Source organism: Manis pentadactyla, chromosome 4, assembly GCF_030020395.1.
Source record: "Manis pentadactyla isolate mManPen7 chromosome 4, mManPen7.hap1, whole genome shotgun sequence".
In the NCBI taxonomy this organism is placed as follows: Eukaryota; Metazoa; Chordata; class Mammalia; order Pholidota; family Manidae; genus Manis; species Manis pentadactyla.
The window spans coordinates 24,811,604-24,837,617 of NC_080022.1; the positions used below are offsets into that span (position 1 = coordinate 24,811,604).

The 26,014-nt window shown below is 45.6% G+C and overlaps 1 protein-coding gene and 1 long non-coding RNA gene across 8 annotated transcripts in view; one reads left to right on the plus strand and one right to left on the minus strand.

The window, feature by feature from the left end:
* AZIN2 (antizyme inhibitor 2) overlaps nt 1-26,014 on the plus strand; it is a 52,740-nt gene that overhangs the window by 24,438 nt on the left and 2,288 nt on the right. For 5 of the 7 annotated variants that reach the window (XM_057499970.1, XM_057499968.1, XM_057499969.1 and 2 more), the window contains 2 exons: nt 4,740-4,954; nt 6,996-7,478. In XM_057499970.1, the coding sequence (XP_057355953.1) occupies nt 4,740-4,954; nt 6,996-7,134 (354 nt within the window). In that variant the 3' untranslated portion in view covers nt 7,135-7,478. Of the gene's footprint in view, nt 1-4,739; nt 4,955-6,995; nt 7,479-9,873; nt 10,990-26,014 lie in introns of those variants that run through there. The other 2 variants (XM_036885193.2, XM_036885192.2) reach the window with 2 other exon arrangements.
* LOC118912299 (uncharacterized) lies at nt 7,337-26,012 on the minus strand. Its single transcript, XR_008996960.1, has 7 exons — nt 25,753-26,012; nt 22,285-22,404; nt 19,328-19,468; nt 13,306-13,496; nt 11,004-11,439; nt 9,630-9,747; nt 7,337-7,434 (listed from the first exon to the last, which is right to left on the minus strand). It is a non-coding gene; the product is annotated as an uncharacterized LOC118912299 (long non-coding RNA).

A 26,014-nucleotide genomic window follows, 5' to 3' on the forward strand; every position in this document is an offset into this window, starting at 1 on the left:
TAACAGATAAGTAACAGTGTATCCATACACTGAGTTGTGCAGCATACTGTGAATTGTGGTTATATGCATGGGTTGGATGAATCTTGAGAATGTAAATTGCAACAACAAAAACAGCACATTGCAGAGCTTATATACTTTATAATTCCATTTACATGAATTTCAAAGTGCACAAAACTAAACAGTATATTGTTTAGATATGTTCATGAAAAACAAGGAAAAGCAAGAGAATAAGGAAAACAAAACTCAAGATAGTGGTTATCCCTGGAAGGGTCAGGGATGGGGGATGTCATTGGGGTGGGACACACAGTGGGTTTCAGAGGTACTGGAAATTTTCTATTTCTTGAGCTGGATACACATTCATTTTATTGTTTTCTTTTTTACATACAATAAAAATATTCTTTTGTATGAATTAAATATTTAACAAAAAATTGAGTCTGTCATTGTTAATGTTCTTTGATAGGCTCACATTTATTCTTTTATCATATTGTTTTAACATTTAGAAAAGTAGCTCAGGGACTTTAATTAGTAGTAATTTATTTAATCTATTTGTTAAATTAGGGAAAATTCTCTTTTTGCTTTATTAAGCTTTCCAGCTAGAAGAGGATAGAATTCTTGTACTTTATTTTTTCCATTAAAGTTTTATTACTTTCTTTGAGTAAACATTATTGTGGCCCAAGTACATCCAAGAACTTGATAACTTAATACTTTCATTACTGTTGAGTGAAATGCTCCCGTGTCTTTGAGCTGAGACTCTGGCTTGCACACTGAAAACTCACTGCTTTCCTGGTAACAACCCCTTCCCCTTTGGATTTTCCTGGTGGGCAAACTTGTTATCTGCAATGTGATATTTTCTTTCTTCATTTTCTATATACTATACCTTTCTTGTTTCTTTTCTCCCCACTAATAGTTAATGCCAGCATTTCTCATGATATATAAAAGGCATGATGACAGAAAGCTTCAGACTTTTTTGTCAGAAGACATGGGTTCAAGTCCTGGCTCTGCCATTATACTAGCTGAGTAACATTAGGCAAGTTATTTAATCTCTCTGAGCCTTTTTTCTGTTAATTCATCTGGAAAATAAGGGGGCTGACCTTTAATTGCTACGGTTGCTTCTGGTTCTGAAATGAAGCCATTCTAGTGTATCTCCATTAAGTTAGAGTTGCCTCCTTATTTTAATAGTTTCTCTTCCTTGTGGGGTTTTGTCTGTAGTTTTAATCAAGAATACATGCTACAGGCCACTGAATGCCATGTTGACATGTATTGGGAAAATTCAATTTGAATTATAGGTCTATATTTGCTAAATTATGACAAAGCCAGTGATCAAGTGATTGACCTACTCATCAGTCCTGCCTCCCATTGAGACAAATTATCTGATCCTTGAAGGTGGTTCTTTGAATAGGAGTGTGGCTACGGTTAGTCAGGGTTTCATTTTGGATTTTTGCCTGTATGTTCACAAGTGAAATTTTGGCCTTTTTTTTGTTTTTCATTTGTGTCTTTTTTGCCTTTTTGTATGCTGCCCTTGTTCCTTCCATTTTTGCCTTTAAAAAACATTTTTGTACACTTTATGTAGTATAGGAATTACTGGGTTATTCATTACAAGTTGGGGAATTATTTATGGACTCAAACAGGGCTACAGGCCGCCCTAAATGTTTGACCTTGCTTCTTCCATGGATCCGCTAGCATATTGGGCCTCTCTGAGGAAGGCAGCCCATCAGGGCAGCTAGGAGGTCCCTTGTCTGGGACTACTCATCTGATACTCCCTCCAGAGCCTGGAGCAGGTTGCTTCCTCTCTGAGTTTTCTCATCTGTAGAATGGGAATTGAGCTGCCTCTGAGATGAGGTGTGAAGTAGTGGTTGGCGTGGTTTGTAAGCTGGGAGCCCCTGTTCTCTCTCTGAGGGGAGGCTGGGCATCTTACATTTTTACAGGTGCTTGTTCATTCCAGTTTTCAGATGCATACACAGCTGAGACCTGTAAGCTGTAGGTCTATAGGTCTCAGGCTATTGGAGTATTTATTTTACAGATTCCATTTTTGTTTCTTAAAAATAAAAAAGCCTTTAAATAGCAAAAGTTTTGCATTATTTCCTGTGAAGTTTTAAAATGTTTTTACACCAACTTTTTATTTATACAATAAGAAGTGAGATAACTATCTTATTATAACTCAAAGATATCTTTTCTTTTTATTTTATAGTGGAAGAATGTTTCAAACCTATTTTCTGAAGGATTCTTGTGGATGCATTTATATGGCATCTCCCCACCACCAATCTTTAAAGTTAGCTTAATATTTTTTAGCAAATGGAGCTCAGGGAAATAATTCAGAACAACTGAAATTACTTTTACTCATTAACAGTAAATTTGTACAAGAATGTTAAGTTATATGAACAAAGACACATTTGTTTGTCTCCCCTTCCTAGAATGTAAGCTTCATAAGCACAGGAACTTCATTTTGTGTTCACTGCTGTATCCCCAGTTCATCCTCAGAGCCTAGCACATAGCTCTATAAGTATTTGTTACATGAACGAACATGGGATAGGCTGAATTCTTGATTTTAATAATGTGCATGTTTTTCTTTATTAAGGAGACTAATGGCTTAACTTTTTGTCAAACATATAAATTACTTCTGCTTATGGAAACTGGTTTTTCTTTCTCAATTTTACTCACTTCTGCTGGCTAAGGTATTAAAACAACTTTTCTTTTTTCTTCTATTGGTCTTTACTGCATCCTTTTAGGACTTTGGATGGCTTGTATTAATTCATATCTTCTTTTTTTTTCTTTCTTGTTCTTTCTCATCACTTACATAACTCCCATTCATTCATTTATTCACTTAAATATTACTCAAAAAAGCACCTACTGTATGCCAGACTGCTAGGCATGGGAGAGATAGGGGTGAACTGTACAGTCATGATATCTGGGTTCATGGCATTGATAGTCTGACAGGAAGACAGGCCTGCGTAGATATATTTCACAAATATCTAATTATAAACTATGGTAAATACTATGAAAGCCAATCTTGGGAGAGCATGGAGCTTTAGGAAAAGCTTTCGTGAGACCATTTTAGCTGAAATCCAAAGGGAAGTTAGGAGTTGGTAGGTCTGGGGTCTCAGGGAACAGTATGAAGAAGGCTGGGGTGGGGGAGGTAAGCAGGGTTTACCTGGGTATCCCACAGCACCTGCAGTAACTGGAACACAGGGAGCACAGTGGAAGATGCAGTGAGGGGCCTCCTTGGGCTCCGTGAGGACTTGCTCATGTCCATCTTTCAATCATGACTCCGTCTCTGGGACCTGTTTGGCAGGATCCTTACACTGTGATGAAATGAATTGGTGTTTTGGTTGTCTGTAAATGGTCTGCATTACAGATTATTTTTCTGGATTTGGAAATGATTTAAAAATTTTTTAAAATTTTATGTAATTGGTAGTTGTGCTTTGGGCAAGTCACGTCACTTCTCAGAGACTCAGTTTTCCCTGAAATGGGAAGAATTATATCTACTTCGTGGGGTCCTGTGACCTCTAACAGATCACCCTGTGATTACCTGTTGAAGCCTGTCTTGCCTGAGGGTTTCAGCCTAGGCCAAGTTCACTATGGATTTGGTGAGACCAAGAAATGACAATGGAACATTCTTGGGGTAAAAGGATTTACACCTGGCTTCATTCTCACGGTGGTAGGTCGAACACTAGAATCACGTCTACATCCAGCAGTCTGCAGGACAGTGATCCACCCCAATCTCTGCCTCTACCCAGAGAACTGGGCAGAGCTCTTTATATAGTGACTCAGTTAGTAACAGCTTATTGCCTAGGGTGTGGAAGTGGTAGCCTAGCAGTGGGCTACTTACATCATCAAGCAGTTTAGGGTCAGGTGAGGATCCTGGCCATGGGAAGTTCCATTTTCCCCACAATGCCCATCTTCCTCATCAGACTGAGAGCCTGAGGGAGGGTGGGTATAACTCACCTGTGTACTTCTGGTTGCTGTGACTTGTCCTGGCAAGGAATAAGGATATCTGGGAGGCCTTCATAGAAGAGGGACCCCTGGGGCTGGGCCCAGAGACAAGCTGGATCTAAGGAAACTGCAGAGGTGTGGATGCAGCCAGGGACTAGAAAGTGGCAGATATCAAAGTAAAGATCAAAGCAGAGGTGAGAGCCACAACAATCATGACAGGATTAACTTACTGGCTCTTGCCACATGCCACACACTGTTCTAACCCCCCTACATATACTCATTTGTCTTTTTGGTCTCCACTGCATCCTTCTAGGCCTTTGGATGGCTTCTATTCATTCGTATCTTTTCTTTCTTTCTTTCTTGCTCTTTCTCCTCACATATTTCCCATTCATCCATTCATTTAAAAGATATTACTCAAAAAAGTACCTACTGTATGCCAGACTGCTAGGCATGGGAGAGATGGGGGTCAACAGGATAGCTCACCCCCATATAGTACCTACTTATAGGGTAGGTTCTATAATTATTCCCATTTTACAAATGAGCAAATTGAGGCTCAGAGGGATTAAACATCTTGTCCAAGATCACAAAGCAAGCCAGTTTAAGCCATGATTTAAGACCAGGCACTGTGGCTTTAAAGTATGAGATAATATGAATGCAGAGAAGTGGGAAGGCCTTAAATGCCAAGCTGGGATCCCATTAAGTCTTTGTTCTATCAGTTATGGGAGCCATGGAAGGCTTTTGAGGGACTACTAAGGCTGTGCACACTATAACTCCAAAAAGCTGAATGTGGCCATTCCTCTCTCCTGCAGAAACCATCCATGGAGCGGCCCCAGTACAGCAGCAGCCTGTGGGGCCCAGTAGCTGATGGCTGTGACTGTATAACTGAGGGCCTGTGGCTGCCACAACTACACACAGGGGACTGGCTGGTCTTTGAGAATATGGGCGCCTACACCGTGGGCATGGGTTCCTTCCTCAGAGGGACCCAGACCTGCCGCATCACCTACGCCATGTCCCGAGTAGCCTGGTAAGGGGGTCTTGCTGGGGAATGGAGTTGGGAGAAGCAGTGGCAGGCAGGGCAGAGTAATGAGGGAAACCTGGAAACCCTGTTTCTGTGTAATCCAATTTGACAAGTCAGTCTTAGCTGCTTACTCCTAGTGAGGCCTGTGCAAGGCACCTGGCTCTGGCCATGAATGAGACTGAGCTTCCCTGAGTTGCTTAGAGCCCTCTGGGAGACACAGAGAAGCAGACAGGCACTCCTGGTAATACTGGATGGTGGGGGTGGGCTGCGGAAGCTTAGAGCCCTCACTGAAGCCGATTTACTTTCCTGAGGAAGAAATGAGGAAATCAAAGCCTAGTAGACGGGTGGGAGTTAGCCAGCAAGAGGGGGAAGGGAGTTCCAGGTAGAAGGAACAGGGGCAAGCATGCTCCATTCAAGAAACTACATGTGTACCTTGGGAGGGAGTAGGGCCGGATCTGGGAAAGGCCTTGAACGACAGTAAAGGGCTTTGAGCAATGGGAAGCATGGATTGATTTGAAGCAGGGGAGTGACATGGTCTGATTTGGATTTTAGAAAGATCACTCTAGTTACTGTGTGGATTGAGGGAGGACAAGGGTAGATATGGATGGAGCTGACCAGTTGGGTGGCTGCTCTGTGAATTGGGAAAGACTTGCTTGCTCGTGAGCTTCCATCTTTCCATCTAGAAAACGAGCATCACACTTGCCCTGCTTGTGTCGCCAGGCCAGTGTTGGAATCCAGTGAGGCCAGCAGTGCGCAAGACAGAAAGTCATGTTGGTTGAACCGTTGTCAGGCCTTATGTTAGGCAGGACTTCCTTTTACCCACACACAACTCTGTGGAATCAGTTATCAGAGGCCACTTGCTTGAGGTCACCCATCCAGTTAGCTGTGAAGTCCCCCGTTTGGGGCTGGAGAGTAGCTTCAGGGGGTGGAAGCAGTTGCAAGGAGGCTGAGGGGTGGTCAGGAGTGCTCCTCAGGAGGCCCCAACTGACGGGTAAGGAGGAGTTAGCCAGGGACAGATAAGCTGATAGGACGCTGGTCTGGGCTGAGCGGTGTGAGGGTTTGAGTCCAGTTCATTCAAAGGACTGCAAGTAGCTGTTTGGATGGAGTAGCACAGGGGAAGACTGGATCAAGAAGGGTCCTGGAGGCCCAGACTGGACTTAGTCCGAGGGTAGTAGGGAGCTTTGAGGGATCTTAAGAAACTGAATCAATGTATTTTGAAAGATAAGGAGCTCGAGGGTGCTTAGCTCAGAGCTTCCCACCTGGAAGGGAAGAGCCTGGCCAGGCTCTGTGCAGATACCAACTACTGACTTGCTGATGAACTGCACACCTCAGCAAAGAGGGAGGCCTTCAGGCAGATGGGGGACTGGAATGGGCAGGGCCTGAGAGCAGAGGGAAGCTGCTGGCAACTCCAGAGCAGATCAAAGTGACTGTGCCGCCCCAGTTAGAGATGGCAGTGGCAGTGGGAAAATGATTCCCAATGTGGCCACAGCAATTGATGGGATGGTGGAGCCCTTCACCAATATAGGTAGACAGGAGGAGAAAGAGTTTGTAAGATTTTCTGAAGGGGGCAAGAGATGATTACTTTTTTAAGTCCTAAGTTTGAGGTATAAAGAATGTGGGCTTTGGAGTTAATCCAGTTGAATCCTGGTTCTGCCACCTTCTAGATATGTGACATTTGGCAGGTTACTTCTGAGTCTCAATTTCCTCATCAGTAAAATGGGGATGATAATGCTGCCCTTACAGGGTTTTGGGGAGGATACAATCAGATAATGTAAATACAGTGCCGGGCACGATGTCTGGCATGCAGTAAGTGCTCAGTAAATGAGGGTTCCCTTCCCCTGCTGTGGGGGTGGACGACAGGGGAGAAGAGAGCAGTGGGGGAGGATGGGTCAGCAGGCCATGCCTGCTCCTGTCCTAGACTGGGCTCTGGGGCTCAGGTGAGAACCCTGTGCCTGATGGGGCCAGATCTTCTGATGCAGGGGCGATCAGGAGCCCTTGGCCTTTGGGCCCCATGCTGGCTGCTCCAGTACCCCTCTCTTGCCTACAGGGAAGCGCTTCAAGGGCAGCTACTGCCTGCAGAACAGGATGAGGATGCTGAGGGCATGTGCAAGCCCCTGTCTTGTGGCTGGGAGATCACTGACACCTTGTGTGTGGGCCCTGTCTTCACCCCGGCAAGCATCACGTAAGCAGGCCCGTTTCCCCTGCCAGAGAACCCCAGCGGGGCCGCAGAGATGCCTCTGGGAGAGGTGGGGAAGGCAGCACGCAGGGGTACCCTCTGGTCAGGACTCTGGTGCTTGCTGTGCTGCCGTCCATGCTTCCCCTGTAGTGTTTCTGCCTTGTAAATAGGACCAGTCTTACACTCGCTATAGTTCAAGTATGCAACATAAATCCTGTCCCTTCCAGCCGTGTCTGCCTTCTCTGCAGCGCAAGGGGCCTGGTCAGCCAGGTGTGGGGTGTTCTCGGGGTGTTCCTTGGTCTCCTCTCACCTTTGTAAATATGAAGCAAATAAACATTTAGTGTTTGTTTTTTTAATATTCTAGTGGAATCTGGTAGTTCAATTCACAAAGCAGCCTGGACTAGGCCAGGGGACGAGACTTCCCCACCTTACACTGATGATCCCATGCCCTCTGCTTCATTTCTGACTTGGCTACAAGGTGGGCATCTCCCACTGGCACCCAGCTTCTCTACTTCATCTGTCTCAGGTTCACAGGTCCCCATGCCTGGTCATAAAGAAGGGTGAGCTGTATGGGGTGAGGTGGAGGTCAGAGTTTGCCTCCCCTCCTGGAGCTGCAGCTCACAACTGGTGAGAGGCCTCTGTGTGAACCCAACACTCAGCCTAAGGCCTGACCCAAAATGGGGACAACTGCAGATTTGGAATTCACACCAAAGATAAAGGGTAAAGAGATGGGTGTCTGAAGGTTTTGAGAAGAACCTGCATCTTAACTCTCCTTGCAGGCCTTCAAGGCAGTAAGAGCAAAGCAAGTATGTGATGGTTGGCTTTGCTTATTCAGGCAATCACTATTTGGACTGGGTTGGCCACAGAGTATTGCCATGGGACCTGATATTTACGTCTCCTCAGACTGGAAGTTCTCCACTGGGACAAAGGCTCCTTCACACTGCTCAGGTCCCAGGCTATCCACTTCAGTGTGAGTGGGCTGCTTAGCAAAGGAGTTCAGACTTTAGAGCTCTCCAGTGGCTACCGGAGACCGGTAAGATTTTTCTTCTGCAATTAAAAAAAATTGATATACAATTCACAGTCCTTAAAATTCACCCTTTCCAAGTATAGAATTCAGTGGTTTTTAGTGTATTCACAGAGTTTGCACAACCATTACCACTATCTAATTCTAGAACATGTTCATTGCCTCAAAAAGAAACCCTGTATCCATTAGCAGCCACTCCTCATTTTCCCCATCCCCCAGGGCCTGGAAACCACTCATCTACTTTCCATCTCTAAGGATTTGCCTCTTCTGGTTATTGCACTGCAACTGTTTTTATGCCTTCACTGGAGCTCCTCTCTGGGTAAACCTGGCACAGCATGTGTTTCTTTCCCCATAACACCAAGCAATTCTCCAGTATCAAAACTGGGTGTCTTATAATTCAATTCAATTGACACTGTCTACCTGGAGATAGCAGCAGATCCCACTGGTTAAGCACCCCCTCTACCGCCCCAACTTCAGACACTAACCACTAAGTTAAGGTTGTCACCTGTGCTTTGACTGACCGACTATAGATTGCAGGTTCCAACAACCCCTTCCTTGGGTTCAATTAATTTGCTATCATGGCTCACAGAACTCAAGAGAAACATTTTACTTACTATATTACAGGTTTACTATAAAAGGCCTAACTCTGGAGTAGCTAGAAGGAAGAGATGCACAGGGTAAGGTGTGGAGAAAGGGCACGGAAGCTAGTGCACCTCTCTCCAGCACCTCTGCGTGTTCGCCAACCTGGAAGCTCTTTGACCCCTGTCCTTTTGCGGTTTTATGGAGGCTTCAATATACAGGCACACTTGATTAAATCACTGGCCATTGGTAACTGGACTCAATCTCCAACTCTCTCCCCTCCCAGAAGGTTGGTGGGGCAGGGCAGGGTTTGGGGTGTAGGTGAGACATAACAAAAGACACCTTTATCACTCTCAGTACTTAGGAAATTCCAAGGATTTTAGGAGTTCTGTGTCAGGAATGAAAATGGAAGACCAAATATTTATTTATTATAAGTTACAATATCACATTTGGCCATGTTGTTTCAGTCTGCCAGTCCTGCCTGGGTCCTACAAGTGGCTTTGAGGTCATCTAATGAGGCAGTATGTTCTGAGTGAACTAGGTGTTTGCAAAAACAGAGGTGTCTTCCCCTTTCCAGGTGGGGCCTAGATTTCGATACTTTGACAATAAACAGGCTGAAAGCTCAGGACACCAAGAAACTCAAAAAGCAATCAGAAAGAGTTACACTATTGCCCCTTGTTATCCATTGATCCATGTTTTACATGTTACCAGGCTGTCAACGACACTATTCTGAGACTTCTTCCGTTTCAATGCCCAAGCAGATCTGGACTCACATGCTTTTTTTTGGGGTGCTGATGGGGAAACAGGGTCTTCTGCTGGAACCTGGCATCTGCTTCCAAAGGCAGCAGGCACCCTGCTGAAATGAGAGGGGGCTGCAATGAGATCCAGGAGTAACTCAGTACCTTGTCTGAGGCAGGTTCACTGGGGAGAGCCCTCTGTGGCTACTATAGTGACAGCAGCTGGCACAGAATTTGAACAGGTTTCTCACTGGAGCCTTTAAAGTGTTTAACGTTCCATTTGCTGCAAGAATGTAATTTACTTTTCTGAGAAAGATACACACAGAACTTGATGTGATTTACTTGAGAACAATGAAGTTATTTCTTTTCAGTTATTTGCTTTTGTTGTTATATTCATCTTTTTCTGAAGAGAAAGAAGAAAAAGGCATTAAACATGGGGAGAATGTTGAGACCTCCAGGCTTGTACAGGGGAATCTGACAGAGGTCTTCTGGTGCCTGGACTGCACAGGCACTTGCCTCCTTTGAGTGCCTCCCTAAGTAATGCACTGGCAGAGAACCCTCATGCCGTTCTGGAGAACCATTCTGGAGTCTCAGAAGTCATTTTTCTTGTTGGCCCCCATAGACCCACCCATTCTGCTCTGGGACCTCACTTGAGGGACAGTCTGCTCTCAATACCTCCAACCCACCTGTGCCCTTCTGAAGCCCCTCCTGTGAGCACACTCACTCACTCACTCTGGGAGATTAACAGACCTGCTGCTGCCCCAGACCAAGCCGCCATCCTCTGTCACCCTGGGGCTGGCTCCCGCCTTCTTCTTTACAGTCCACTCCACTCAGCAGCCAGATCCTGTCACTCCCGTGATTCCCATTTCACCAAGAATAAAGTTTGTCCTGATCTAACTACCTGTGAATCCCTCTCTCCCCAGCCACACTGGACTGTGTTCCTCAGATACTCCATACTGGGCCTGCTTTGACACCTGTATTTATGCATTTACACTCCATATACCTGCTGGGTTGCATTTACTGTCCCCTTCCTCTGGAATGATCTTCCCAGGTTATCTGTGGGGCTTACTCATCCCATTCAGGTTCCACTCAAATGTTTTCTTCCAGTAAGGACTTCTCTGATCACCCTTTAGAAAACAGCATTTTCCAGTCTCCTCTCTCTTAATTGGTCTTTTTTTCTTCACAGCACCTACCACCACTCGACATACATTATAACATTTGTGTAGCATCCTCTAGAATGTGAGCTTCTTGGCAGCAGGAACCTTTAGTTTTTTCACTGCTATGACCTTATCACCTATGACACAGGTGCTCAAAAAAGTGTCTGTAAAATGGACAAATGAATAAATCTAGCACGTAACTTGTCTGAATCCATTTACTCATTTGTCAAATGTGGCTGCTAAATATACACCCTCAGAGGGGTATTGTGAGGATTAAATTTGAAAATGGCATATATCACTCAGCCTAGAGCCTAGCACATCATCAGGTACTCAATAAATGGATACTGAAAGGTAATTTTTTGAGTATTTATTGAGCACTTACTGTGGTCATGTGTGGTAGACCCTGGTGATGCAAAGATGAGTCCTCAAGGAAATCACAGTGCAGTGCGGTCATAGTGTGTCCTGGACAACAAAGCAAGGAGTCTGATCTTATTTCTGCAGGCAGTAGGAGCCCTTTCTGCTTCTGGAGGAGAAGCATGACAGAACCTTTGAGAAGATTATTTAACGTAGTATATTCAAAGGGCGCAGAGGGAGGGGACCTGATGGGTTGGTTAAGGTAGACCCAGCCACGGAGTCTGACAGGGGGCTGAGGGACACAAGGTGTCACCTCTGTCCACCTGTGCTCATGGGGGAGATGACCACCTGCCCCAGCCAGCTCATTCCAGCTGTAAAGAGACGGGGGAGGAAACAGGATAGGAGTTCCCACTTTGCTCCATTTTAAACCCTCTTCCTAGCACCTCTGGGATGAGCAGCCAAACCTGCATAAATTTAACCAGCAAAATTATCCGATATAACTTCCAAGCAGCCAGAGGGATCTTTCTGAAACACAAATCTGATCTTGTCAATCCTCTGCTGAAAACTTTCAGTTGATTCTCATGTGATGCCAATAAAGCTAAAATGCCTGAGACTTTTGCCCACCTCTCCAATCTCACCTCAAGCTTATTGGACTCTTAACCGGTTCCTCACACTTACTGAGTTCTCTCCTGCCTTCGGGTCTTTTTCACCCTTGCTTTGCTCTCTGCCAGCTTCTTCCAGCTTTTCCAGGGCTGACTCATTATCATTAAAAAGGGCTTACCTTATATGTTCTTGTCAAGAAGGCCTTTTCTCAATACCCTACTCAGCACCGTTCCCCTCCCCACCCCCTGCCCAATTACATGGTTGAACTTTACAAGAATTGAAGACAATATTTAAGGTAAGAAACACACTGTCAAGATTGAAAATCCCTTAGAAAGCGATCATACTGGACAAAGTGCATCATTCCCTTCTTTCTGTTCCTTTAACATGCCAGGCACATTTTCTTAAAATACCAAATAGCTCCATCATCTCTTTTTCTTACCACTTCAAGAGGAAGGGGCCAAATACCACCCACCTCCATGGGATTCAGCTGTACCCGGCCCCAGTACCAGTTTATTCAGATGAGGTCTTTGCTCAAATGTCACCTTCTCAGTGAAGCCTTCCTGACCACCCTCTTTAAAACTCCAACATTCTCATCCCAGTATTCCATATCTTTTGGTAGCCCTACTTTTCCCCCTCATAGTTCACCAACTGACATACATTTTATTTAGATTAAGCTCTTCAGGACAGATTAATTTTGTTCACTGCTGTGTCCCCAGTGCCTAGAACATTGCCCTGCACGAAGATGTTCAACAAATAACTGTTGAGTGAAACAGTCTTTCAGGTCTCAGCTTGGGTATCACTCCCTTTTTTCTTACTCTGTGCCTTGGTAAGGTATTGTTCTCTGAGCTTTCACAGTATCCTGTATTTACCCGTATTAAAGAACTGTTGATCACAAGGTATTGTAATTTTTCTACTTGTATTCTGCAAATATGTTTGTCCCACAAAGGCGAGTGTTTCTCCTAACTGCTAATGGCATCTAGAGCCTGAGTTTATGTTTGGCACAGAGTAGGTGCCTAGTGTCGTTTGAATAAACTGGTCTGTGGGGCCGGGAACACCTGCATCCCATGGAGGGGGATGGTATTTGGTCCCTTCTTCTCAGCTCCTAACGGCAGCCTAGATCCTGCAGAAGTCCGACCACTGACTGATGCAGGCTTGGGGCCCTGCAGGCCACCTCAGGGTTACACTTAGGAGCAGCGCAGGTCGACACAATAGTGAGCCTTAGGCGGGAGGCATATAAGGATGCCTCAAAAACTCTTTCCGTTCTTCCACTCAGCTGGGTCACCCTGCCTAAGGCTGCCGGAAAAAAATACAGGATGCCCAGTTAAATCTGGATTCAGATAAACAGATAAACTTTTAGTAAACATATATTCCATGCATTATTTGGGATATTCTTATACTGAAACATTTGTTGTTTACCTGAAATTCAACTTTAACTGGCGTCCTGCCTCTTATTTATTAAACCTGGCAATCTCCCCCAGGAAGTCCCCGTCTCTGGGTTTCGTTTTCCCCATTTGTGGAATGGTGCTGTTTCCCTGCGACTTGCCTCAGGGAATCCTCCCTCAGCCGGAGTCAAACCCCACAGGGGGGCATCCCTCCGCTCCGGAATTGTGTGGGAAGCGGGCCGGTCACGGGAGAGGGTCTCGCTTAGTGAATATGCGCACGGCCACCCTCTAGCGGCTCAGTTTTCTCATCTGAACATCCGAGACTGTCAAAAGTGGAAAACACACCCTTTACCATCACCTTGCGAAACTTCGGCCGCTTTTTCTCCCGCCGCCGGAACTTCACGCCACACCCCCCTCAGTCTCGGAGGCCGCGGATTTCCGGTATTATGACGTCACGTCCGTATCAGAGAGCCTCTCAGATTTCGAGCCACAGACTCTTACGCCCTCTGCTGGCCCGGAGGAGGGACTGACTTCACCTAACAGAAGAGTCAGCAGTCCATTGGTTGAAAGACGAAGAACGCAGCCCCCGCTTTCACCAATGGAAAACTGAATTTTGGCCGAGGGCGGTGGAGGGGACGGAGCCACGGCCAAGGGGCCAGGCCCGGGAGAAAGGGGCGTAGGGAGGGGTGGTCAGCTTTGTGCCCGGCTAGAAGGGCCCGAAGTAAGTTCGGAAGTGGGCTTCCGGTCCACCAGCGACCTCTGCTTCCACTTACAAAGGAGGAGGCTCCTAGAGTAAAAGGACCGGAGAGTTGTATGGAGCTTGGGGGCCTTGTCTCTGGTGTCCTTCCCACCCATCTTTTTTTCACACCGGAGAGGAGACTGCCCGCGGATTTCACGGAAAAAATCAGGGGCTTTGAACGAATTCTTGACCTGGAGGCCAAGGAGTTTTGCATTTTAAAATACTAAAGAGTACTGAATTGTATGCGTTGCCCTACCCTCGCCGTTCGCTCGCATTGTCATTTAATCCGCACAAGCCTGTGAAGTGGATGTTGTGACAGACTCCCACCCCTCACTGCCTGTTGTTGAATCCTGGTAATGTCAGTTACTACCTGTTTCCTGGCGCGTTACTCCCTCTGACCCAGCCTCTGCATCTGTAAAATAGAATAATAGTACTTACTTCATACCATTGTTCTAAGGGTTAAATAAACGTATTTAAAGCGTTTAGAATAGCACTAGGCCTGTGGTAACCATAGCAACCATTTAAGTTATTTATCGTTACCAATTAGGAAACTGAGGCTTAGAAGTAACTTGCCTACAACAGATGGTAACTAATGGAGGCATGTTGGGAAGCATCTCTGTCCGCTCTGGAGGAACTTCTCATACCCAGCCTCTTCAATGGAAGCCTGTGGGGACCATAATTGCCTTTATGGCAGCATATGTGTTTATTTGATTTAGGGTTCTGTGACCAAATGGCTTCCCTCTGGGCATTTTAGTAATGCCAGTTAAGATGGTAAGGTTCTATAACTTGTTCTATACATCAGCAACCAAGATGGTGTGGCTCCAAGGTCCATCTGCTAAATCCCATTGATACAAAAATCAGCACAAATGAACTACTGAATGTTAAATTTGAGACCTTGTGATATATCCACGTGGAGACAATTATGACTTTGGTGTGTAAGTGCTATGTTAGTGGACAGCACAGGGGGCCAAGGAGGTCTGATTAGGGATCATTGTAACTGCCTGCTAGGGTTAGGACAGACTTGGCAGAGACAGTGGGTCTTAATGGATGAATGAGAGGTGTCCAGGTAGAAAAGTCTGGGGAGGTTGAGGGGAGCATTCCAGATAATTCAGAGTCCTTTTTTGGGAACTGGAGTGTGGAAAATGAGAATGAAGTGGACATTGGGGCATATTATGAAAGGTATGTCCTGGAAGGATCAGCAAGTCAACAGAAGTTTCTGAGCAGGGGAGAAAAGGGGTCAAGGCTGTGTTAAGATGTCCCCAATGATCCTGAACCCCAGTATTCACACCCTGGTATGATTCCTCTTGAGTATGGACTGGGGCTTATTGATCCCATTCTAATGAATAGAATATGTTAGAAGTAGTGGATTATAATTTCTGAGTTTAAATTACAAAAAGACTGTGGCATCTGTCTTGGGTACCCTCTTTCTTTTTGCTCACTTGCTCTAATGGAAGATATCTGCCATATTGTGAGCTGCCCTATGGAGAGACCTACTTGTCAAAGAACTGATGTCTCTGACCAATAGCCAGCAAGGACCTGAAGACTTCCAATAGCCATATGAGCGGGCTTGGAGGTGGATCCTCCCCCAGGTGAGCCTTGAGATGACTATGGCCCTGGTCAACTCCTGATGGCAGCCGCGTGAGAGACTTTGAGCCAGAGGTACCCAGCTAAGCCGTGCCCAGATTCCTGACCCACAGAAACTGTGAGATAATAAATGTTTGTGGCTTGAAGTTTTAACAAAACTTTAAGGTAATTTGTATGCAGCAACAGTAAACTAGTGATGTAGAGGGATTAAAACCAATGAGAGAAAACATATGAGGAAGAGAGTATAGTAGCCCAGGGAAGAGAGGATGAGAAACTGAATTGGAGCAGTGGCTGAGGGGGTCAAGAGCAGGGGAAAATTTGAGATATATTTGGGGAAGAAAGGAGGACATTTGGCAATGGAGTTGTTTGTGGGAATGAGGGAGAAGGCAGAAGAGAGAACACCACCAGTGTTTGTATGTGGGGAATGGTATTAGCTAGAGTTGCCAGCATGCAGGCCACTGGGGATGAGTTTAAAAAGCAGCTCCTTAAGATTTCTGGCGACAACTAAATCAACAGGTAGACTCTAGGTCAGACAAAGATAAAACGGCCACTGTGGTCTGGGAAGAAATATTACAGAAAAATAGAATTGAAGAATTAAGAACTAGTTCTAACTCTCTTCTTTGAGTTAGATTTACTTGTCGAAGTGTGTGGTGTATTACTCTCTTTTTCATTCATTCATTCATTTACTAAATATTTGCTAAGTACATTCTTTGTGCCAGACTGTGTTCCAGGCACTGGGGACACAAAAGTGAGCACAATGTTCCTTCCTTCTTTCATGGCATTCATATCTTGGTTGTGGGCAGAAAAACAGTAAGATTTTTAGCTTCTGGCTGTCACTTTCTCCATATTGCCTGTCTTAATCTTTGATGATTTCAGTACATACAGAGATAATCCTTCCAACACTCTGTCCTCTCATTTCTTACTTCAAAGATCTTGTCTTCTCTCCACATCAGCCAGGTACTCCCATGGTCATACTCTAGAGTTTGTCATGAATTTAATTCTCCTGGCAACACCTCATGTCTCTCCAGTTATTCTCCCTCCTATTCTGACTCCTTCATTCCTTAGGTGCCAGGAACTGAAACCTATTAATCCTACATTTTGCATTCTCTCTCTCTCTGGTAATGCCCTTTCTTCCAGCTACATCAGTCAGGATTGTCTAGGTGGTACTGCAGCAACAAATAATTCCAAAATTTCAGGCTTACATTTTAAGCTTTAACACCATAATGATTTATTTTTTTTTGCTCACACAACTTGTACATTGTGAGTTGACAGGAGCTCTGTTTATTGTAGTCAGAAACCCAGACTGATGGAAAAGCCACTATCTCAAATAATTCTGGTTGCTATGCCTAAGGCAAAAGAGAACACTGGAGGGTTTTGTTGGCAATTAAATGTTCCAGCTAAGATCTGTTACCTAGTTGGCCAGAACTAGCCACGTGGCCATACCCAACCTCAAGTGGACAGGGAAGTGCTTTTCTAGTTAACGTCCAGAAGTGAGGTGGAGGGGTGGGGTTGGAGAACTGGAATATTTATGAATAGTACTAAGAGATCCCCACAGCAGCTTAAATTCCATGGTCAATCTTTATAACATTCCCTTCATCTTCAACTCCCTTGCCTCTCTTTGATTTGTTGTATTCTTTTAGCAAAACCACAACCCTAGTTAAATACAACTCTCCACCTTCACCCATCCAGCTGAAACTGCTCTTCTCAGATTTGCCAACAAGTTCCAAGGACAGGACATCCAGCCTACCTTAGATTGGGGGGGCACTTATATTCCTGGCTTTCATAGTTCAGGATTGGGGGTTTGATATTGGCAGCAGCATTCAGAGAAGACTTTCTTGAGGGAGGACAGAAACATTTGTTTATTGACCTTCTAGTGTGGACCACTTTGCATGTGTTAACTACTGAACTATGCCTTAAAGATTGGGGAGGATTTGTTTCTTTGGTTGCCAGAGAGAAAAGGGGAGATATTGGGGTGGGGTTATCCAGGAGGATATACACAAAGGTTTGTAAGTGGGAAATAGCTTTTGTGTGCGTGTGTTGGGGTGGGCAGCAGTGATGATGTGGCATGTTGCTTCTGCATCCTAAGCATCTCTTGAATTCAACTGTGTTTCACCATCCCAGCTGCTGCTGCCAAAATCTGTCATGATCGCTCATCTCTCCTTTGGATTGTTTCAACTCCTCCCAGCTGATCTCCCCAGCTGCAGCATCAATTCTTGTTCAATCCATTCTTTAAGTGGAAGTCAGAGTGATCCTCCTAAAATGAAAACTTTTATCATGTTACTTCCTGGCTTGAATCTCTTCAGGGGATGCTCACTGCTTTCAAAATGAAGTCAGGACTCTTTAGCAGTCCCGCACGGCCCTGAGGGTCTAAATCTGTGCTGTTCATTATGTTAGCCACCAGCCTCATGTGCTGTGGAGCACTTGAAATGTGGCTAGTATGATTTGAGATATGCTGTAAGTGTGAAATACACCCCAGATTTCACAGGCATAGTCAAAAGAAAATTTAAACTATCTCATTAACAATTTAAAAATTGTTACATACATATTGACCACATACTGAAATGACACTATTTGTATATATTGGGTGAAATAAAAGGCATTAAAATAAATTTTACTGATTTCTTTTTACTTTTTAAAATGTGGCTACTAAAAAATGTAAAATTACATATGTGACTCATATTATACTTATATTGGACCATGTTGACTAAACCTGTATTCCCTGCTAGCTTCATCTTTCTCCACTCTCTTAATTTTAGTGAAATTTTTTTCATTAAGAGTAACAGAAACTGACTTGAAAAGAAATGAAAATTAAAATTTTGAGGGATTGATTGCAAGGGCTTTCTGAATCAAAGGAACTGTTGACTAATCACTCTGGGGGCCTCAGCTTGTCTCCATTCTCCAGTCTTATATTCCACATTTCAAATTCTTAGAAAGAGAGAGAATCTGATTAGATAAGCTTAAATCAGGTGTGTCTACTCCTGGGTCAATCCACTATGGCTAAGGGAAGAAGAACTCTTTGTAAGCTATCTACTGCACATTTCTAATTCATCCCCTAGTCACTATGTTGCTACAAAGCAGCATGAGTTTTCTAACCTCTAGGAGTTAGAAAACTTTTTCTGTCAAGGGCCAGATAGTAAATATTTTGTGCTTTGCAAGCCATAGCATCTCTGTCAGAACTATTCTACTCTGCTGTGTAGAGCAAAAGCAGAGATAATACATAAGTGAATGGACATAACTATGTTTCAATAAAACTTTATTTATAAAACCAGGAAGTGGGCCAAAGTTTGCCAGCCCCTATGTTGTACTTTCTGTTCCCTCTGCCTGGACTGTCCTGTCCTACCTTCTTTCCAGCAAGCCCCTAGTCATCCTTCAGGTCTAGGTTTAGATGTCTTTTCTTGGAAGCTTTCCTTAACCCTCTTCCCCTGGCTGGTTAGTGGCCTCTGCTCTATGCTCCCACAGACTCTTGAATTCCATCCAAGTGCTTCTCATACTCTGTTGGCATTGTTCTATTCAAACCACTATATTACTAGTCTGGGTCTCGTCTGTTGTTATAAACCCAGCACCCAGCATGCCTGTTACATGGTACACACCTGGGTTATTGGATGAGTGGGAGAAGCCATGAACCGTGGCTGGAAGACAGAGCAGATGTCCTGAGATCTTAAGGCAGCAGTGAGAATCCTGGGCTTTTGTGTATTAGCTACATGGGACCCACTTCCTCAGTTTGTTGTCCCTCAGAATCCCAGAGCTCAGTCAGTAGATAAGGGAGGGGGTGGCTCTAGGCTGAGCAGGGATTCAGGGCCCTGGCAGTTGTCATGCCATCCAAGCCTTGCCTGGATGTTTGTGGCCTCTATGAGCTTTTATCCAGCTCAGCACATCTTGTAGCCTCAAGAGAGTAAGGAGAGTTTCTCCTTTTGATTTAAGGGTCACATGTCACACCTTTGAGCAATACAGACTTATAGGATTTTTCTGAGTATTGTGCTCAAGGAGACTAAGAATAAAAAAGAAATGGAAGCTCCCTGTCCTTGGGGTCCCTGTGTGACTTACCTCATGGGGACGGCAGGCTAGGACGGATAGCCTGAGACCACTGGCGGCATGTCTTCCACAAGATGTAGCTGATGACCAGCAGAGTGGATGAGGAGAGCAGGACCGGGACGATGACCGCTGCAGCTGGCAAGCCACCCACGACTGGCCAAGGAGGTGACGGCATCAGGCAGGGGTGGCAGACTGTTCCTTGAGTGCAGGCTGTGCCCCTGCCCTTAGTAACTGAGGCCACACAATATTGGGGTCCCAGGTCTAGAGGAGGCATGGTACAGGACAAGAACAGGCTTGGAGGCAAAGACTGAGTGATGTTGGGCAGGTGACCAATAGTTGTTTCCCGCCAGTGTTTGGCAATTAGAAAGTGCTTCCTACACATTTGTGGACTAGAAGGGAGAGAACTGATGCAATAACACCTGGTGTTTTATATGTCTTGTTTTATCAACCTGACAAGTTCCCATTTACCAGACGGGAAAGTTGAGAGGCAGAGACTGGCTTGTCTGAGGTTAAAAAGTTAATAAGGGGCAGAAGGAGGACTTGAACACAGGTCTGCATGCTGCCACCACGCCTTCATGCGATCTGTGTGCTTTCCAGTAAGCATGTATTAAACACTCACTATGGGCCAGGCATGTAGCCCAGCCCAGCAAGACAACACCTGGCTTATGATAGTTCCTCAATAAATTCTAACTCTCATTAGGCACTAATATTAGTTTGACTCATTTAGTCCTCACAGCAACTCTGCAAGTGTACATATTATTATTCCTATTTTCCAGATGGGAAAACTGAGGCTAGTGAGGTGAAGTGTCTCCATGAAGGGGCAAGGTCAAGATTCAAACCCAGGTTGACTCCCCTTTATCCATGTCAGCTAAGGTAGCAGAGCAATCCAGTACTACCGCCTCAGTTTACTTAGCTGAAGAACAGGAAGGTGTTGTGGAAAAGGAGTAACCACAAGGGTCTTTAGAAGGCTGTCCTATGGAAAGGAGATCAGCCTTGTCTGGGGGGCCTAGAGCACAGAGCTAGGACCAGGGGAGACACAAGGGGACCCAAGTAAGAAAAGACCTCCTAATCATTATTGTCCAGTAGGGGGATGGGCTAGTGAGCTCCCTGTCCCCAGACACCTTTGTCCAGGGATACTGTGGTTTGGGAAACCTCAAGAATCAAATTCTAAGGGCTCTGCTGGTGCTAGAAAAAATGTAGGGGCTCTAGATCCTGTTCCACAGAACTGCCAGCTTGCTGTGACTGTCCTCTCTGGGGCCCTTGAGACAGGGGAGTGAGGCTGAGTCATTTAGCTCTGAAACAGGCCCTTGTACTCCCAGGAGAACACTCACCGCTTCCAGCTTTCACTTTTTTTTTTTCACCCAACCCAATGCCTCTAGCTTTGCCCCATCCCATACAAATATGATCTTACTCCTTTTTCGCTTAAAACCTGTCATAGCTCCCCATTGCCTTCACATGGGTCACAGCATGGCACAACCTGGCCCTGCTTTCCTCCCCAGCTTCATCACCTTGCCCCTTTGCCTCCTTCACAATGCCCCTCAAACATATAATCTCATTTCTGGCCTCTTATGCCTCACACATGCTGTTCCCTCTCCTCAGCACACCTTGCCCAACTCTCACTTGTCTTGCAGGCCTCAGCTTCAGCAGCACCTCCCCGGCAGGCTCCTCTTCTCTGAGTTCCCGTGAGACCCCCTTCTCCTAGCCCGGCCTCGGTCACTGTCCACTCTTTGAGAGGGACCTGGGATGCCTCCGTGTTGCTTCTCTTGGTGCTAGCACCTAGTAGGCGCTCAGTAGGGATTTTGTGGGTGAGTGATTTAATGAGGGAGTGGAAAGCACAGCAGGGCTGTCTTGGAGGAGACTAGAGAAGGCGAGGGCTCAGCCTTCCCCAAGCCCACAAGTAATGTCACCTTTTCCTCCTTCGGGGCTTGCCCAAAGTCAGCACTCCTCTGGGCTGAGCTGGGGGAAGGCGGACCAGGCTGGGCTGTACAAACACGGCCTTCCCCACGTGACCGCCCCAGCCCTGCTGGGTTCTGGGCATCTGACTCCAGCCCAAGGGCTGCTTCTTGGTCATCAGCTTTCCTCTTGGAACGCTAGCCAGTGCTGGGCAGGAGGTGACAGTGACCTGGGAGGCACAAAGCCTGGACCCACACAGCCCTCTCACAAACTTGCTGTGTGACCTTGAGGAATTCACTTCTCCTCGTTGATGTCAGTTTCCTCAACTATAGCAAGGAAAGAATGATCCCTATACACAGCACAAAGTTGTAGGAGGATGCAAGGATAATAAAAAATACGGGTGTGGGAGTCACACAGCTCTGGGTTCAAATGTGAACTCTGCCACTTTACTGGAAAGTTATCTTAACTCTCCAGACTTAGTTTCTCATCTGTAAAATGGGGATAAAAGTGGTACCTCTTCTCAGGCTTGTGAGGATGATATGAGGTGACAGCTAATAGTAATTATTATGTTAATGATGCCTCAAGCAATGCCTGGTGCATAATTAGATTCAACAGCTTATAAGGTGTGCAGGGACAGGAGAGAAAAAGGAGCATTTGGAAACGTGGGAATTCCAGAGCGAGAAAGGTGCCTTAGGAAACACGTGCTGTATTGGTGAGGAGACTGAGATCTCCCCAGAGAAGAGAAATGTCTTGTCCGAGATCACACTTAATTCCACACTATCTGGCTAGTAAACTTCTGGGGCAGAGCACAGGCTTGGGCTGGGAGGTTCAGTATTTGCTTCGGGAACCAGAGACTTTCAAGTGGCTTGGCCCCTCCGCAGCCCCCGCTCCTGGTGCCTCCTTTCCCTTGTTCTTTCCCCAGTCCCATCAACATGAGGGAAAGCTGGCTCAAGAACGGGCTGAAGTACAAGGGCAAGTGGCACTTCTCCACTCCACCAGCTGAGTCCAGGGGCCTTTTCTGCCTCGTGGTCAGGGTCCAGGAAAGTGGCCGAGGAAAGGGGTAGACATCTACTTACTGCACCGGTGGGCAGCAGTGGAGAAGTTGCAGGGGGTGTCAGTGCCCATCAGTGGGGTGTCAGGGCCTCAGCTCAGGAGGGGTGGAGGTGGCAAGTGCTCAAGGTCTTCCAGGTCATTCCCTTCCTGAAAGGAGGGTGACAGATCAAGGTTATACCAGGAGGCAATCTCGTTCCAGCCAACTGATGCAGCAGGCTCTCTACTCAGAATGCGGGTCAGGAGAAACAGCTTCTAGGGGAGGCTTGAGATCAAACGTCCTGTTTAAACTGATGCTGTAGAAGACAACTTAACGATATGGAAGAATATATACAATCTGTTATTAAGTGGGGGAAAAAAACAGGCTATGGAACAATATGAGTGTATGTTCCCATTTTTGTAAATAAACATACTCACATGTAAAAAAGGACTAAATGTTATCACCAAAACGCTATCAGTGATTACCTGTGAACAGTGGCTGATGGGCAATTTTTACTTTGTGAGTCTTGACTGTATTTTCCACATTTTCTACAATGAGCATATTATAAGAAGAAAAAATAATTTTACTTAGGAAAAGAACATATTTTAAATGAGCAAGACTTTTTAGGAATACATTTTTTAAATTAAAGTACCATTCATATACAATCTTATGAGGGTTTCACATGAACAACATTGTGGTTTCAACATTCACCCATATTATTAAGTCCTCATCTGCCCCATTGCAATCACTGTCTGTCAGTGTAGTAAGATGCTATAGACATGAACAAAGCTTTGACCAGCAATTCCATTTGTAGGAATTTACTCCACAGAACACATAGAAAAATGAAGCATGATCATATTTTTGTAAGAGAAAATTCTATTTTGTTTATGCATAAGCAAAACTGTCTGGAAGGACTTACACCAAAGTGTTAATAGCTGTCAGCTGCTGGGAGCCAGATGAGGGGAATTTTTGCTTTATGGTCTTATATTTATTTGAATTTTTATACGATAAAAATAAGTTATTTCATAATTTTTTAAAAAGGCAAGCAATCAGACCATGTTGCTAGTCTTTCCTAGCTCTCCTTGGTTTTCCCTGTGCAGAATCTGGCTGGGAATGGTCAGTGGGGCTCACCCTGGGGGCTCAGTTTCCATCCAGGTGTGTTTTGGGAGGAGCTACCTCTGGTCTCTATGATATCCCCCAACTTGGTTTCCTGATTCCAGCTTTGACACTAGCCAGTTCCAGCCAGCAACCATTTCCCGAGACCCTCTTTGCACCCAGCAGGCAGAACTATGTGATCCCTGCCTTGAGATGCTCGTGGTCTAGTGGTAGCAGGAGACCCGGAGTGCGGCTGGCGCCCATAGCACTGAGTTCTGCTAGGACAGTCATTCTGAATGACTGGGACAGCTTCACCTTGAGTGGGATGTAAAGGATGAGTAAGATTTCAACAGGAAGAAAGAGGCAGGCAAGGGCATTCTAGGCAGGGGCACAGTGGTTTTAAGGACCCACATATGCTAACGCCGTCCATTTGGTGTCCTAGTATTCTGAGTGTGCTCAACTAACATTATATAAACATTAACAGGAAGCCCCTGGAAACAGAAAAAATGTGTTGTGTCACTGTTGGTGTCCGGGTGTGGGGGAGGGGGAGTGAGGGCTGAAAGCTGGGCCAAGAGGAGGACTTGGCTTGGCTTGGCATATGGGAGCTGCTGTCATGTCTACGGATCTGTGCCCACACAGCAATGGCCCCATGCTGCTGCCCATGCAGAGTCACAGGAAGACCCAGCTCCTCTCCCAGCCCCCCTAAAGTTCCCTGCTCGGTGTGGTGCCTGAATCCATTAGCTGCTCTGAGCATGGTTCGGTTCCTGTTAGAAATGTGCCTAGGTCAGGGAGGGGGCAGCATCTCAAACCATAAACCCATTTTATTCTTTTTTTTTTAGATAATTATTTTTTATTGAAGGGTGGTTGACACACAGTATTACATTAGTTTCAGGTGTACAACACAGTGATTCAACATTTATATACATGATAATTCTAGGTACCAGCTATCACCATACCAAGTTGTTACAATATTTTGACTATATTCCTTATGCTATACATTACATCCCGGTTACTTATTTATTTTACAATTGGAAGTGTGTGTGTGTATATATATATATTTGTGTGTGTGTGTGTGTGTGTGTGTGAGAGCATCTCTCATATTTATTGATCAAATGGTTGTTAACAACAATAAAATTCTGTATAAGGGGGTCAATGCTCAATGCACAATCATTAATCCACCCCAAGCCTAATTTTCGTCAGTCTCCAATCTTCTGAAGCATAACAAACAAGTTCTTACATGGAGAACAAATTCTTACATAGTGAATAAGTTACATGGTGAACATTACAAGGGCAGTCATCACAGAAGCTTTCGGTTTTGCTCATGCATTATGAACTATAAACAGTCAGTTCAAATATGAATACTCATTTGATTTTTATACTTGATTTATATGTGGATACCACATTTCTCTCTTTATTATTATTATTTTTAATAAAATGCTGAAGTGGTAGGTAGATACAAGATAAAGGTAGAAAACATAGTTTAGTGTTGTAAGAGAGCAAATATAGATGATCAGGTGTGTGCCTGTAGACTATGTGTTAATCCAAGCTAGACAAGGGCAATAAAACATCCACATATGCAGAAGATTTCTCTCAGAACAGGGGGAGTGAGGTTCTAAGCCTCACCTCTGTTGATCCCCAATTTCTCACCTGATGGCCCCCCTGTGACTGTGCCTGTCTTAGGTTGTTCCTCCCTTGAGGAATCTTACCCGTCTCTGGCTAACCAGTCATCTTCCGTAAACCCGTAATTCTGAGGCACACGGGGAGGCTAAATTTTGATGGAGAAAGGAAAGGGATAGAGGAGGTGTTTCAGGAGTGTGGCAGAGGAAGGAGCTGGTGATGGGGATGGGCACTGCTGGGCAAACTCCAGAGGCTGCCTCGAGCTACAACCTTAGAACCGGGGGTTGCCGCATCACCCAGGGCCACCCATCTCTCTTGCGCCCCAATGAGGAATGGACACCCTGAAGGTGGCAATGAAGGGAGCTGTCCAGGGTCACTGGAGAATCAGGGATGGAGCTGGGGCCCACTCCATGTTTAGCAAAGGTCGTCCAAGTCTCAGACCTACAGCCCTACACTTGTGGGGATACACACACCCCTCCAGCCAATCTTTGTTTCTTTTTGGGGACCTTCTCGGGGGCCTTACCTACATCTCCTCACAGTAGCAGGAACAAAGCTGCTGAGCCCCAGAACCCCGTTCCTTGTTTGTAGACTTGGAAGTTCGATGAGGTAGGGGGTTCAGTCTGGGGTTTGCTGTGGGCAAAGGAAGCAGGTCCAGGAGTCCAGACTACAGGGCATGGGGGGCAAAAGCCGCTTCTCTAGGAAGAAAGATTCCAAAACCCCCAAACCACTTGAGGCCCCAAGGCTGATGCTAGTGCTGTGGAATCAGGGAACCCCCCTGGGCCGTCACTTCTGATACCCTCACTTGCCTGGGGTGTCTGGTGGCTCCAGCAGCTGTGGGCAGCTTTGTCCCTGCTGTGGCTGGTGCTGGCTCTGGGCTCTGTTGCCAGCAAGGGAGGTACCAGGTGTGGGAAGGCACCAGCTGGCTCTGCCCTTGGAGGAGGAGCAGTTAGGGTCCAGGCCAATTTTCCTTTCTCCTTGGGGAGGAGGACAGAGAAAGGCATCCAGCGCTTTGTGCCTGGTTCTGGGGGCCATGGCCACTCCCCTTCTGCTCAGGTCCTGGTTCC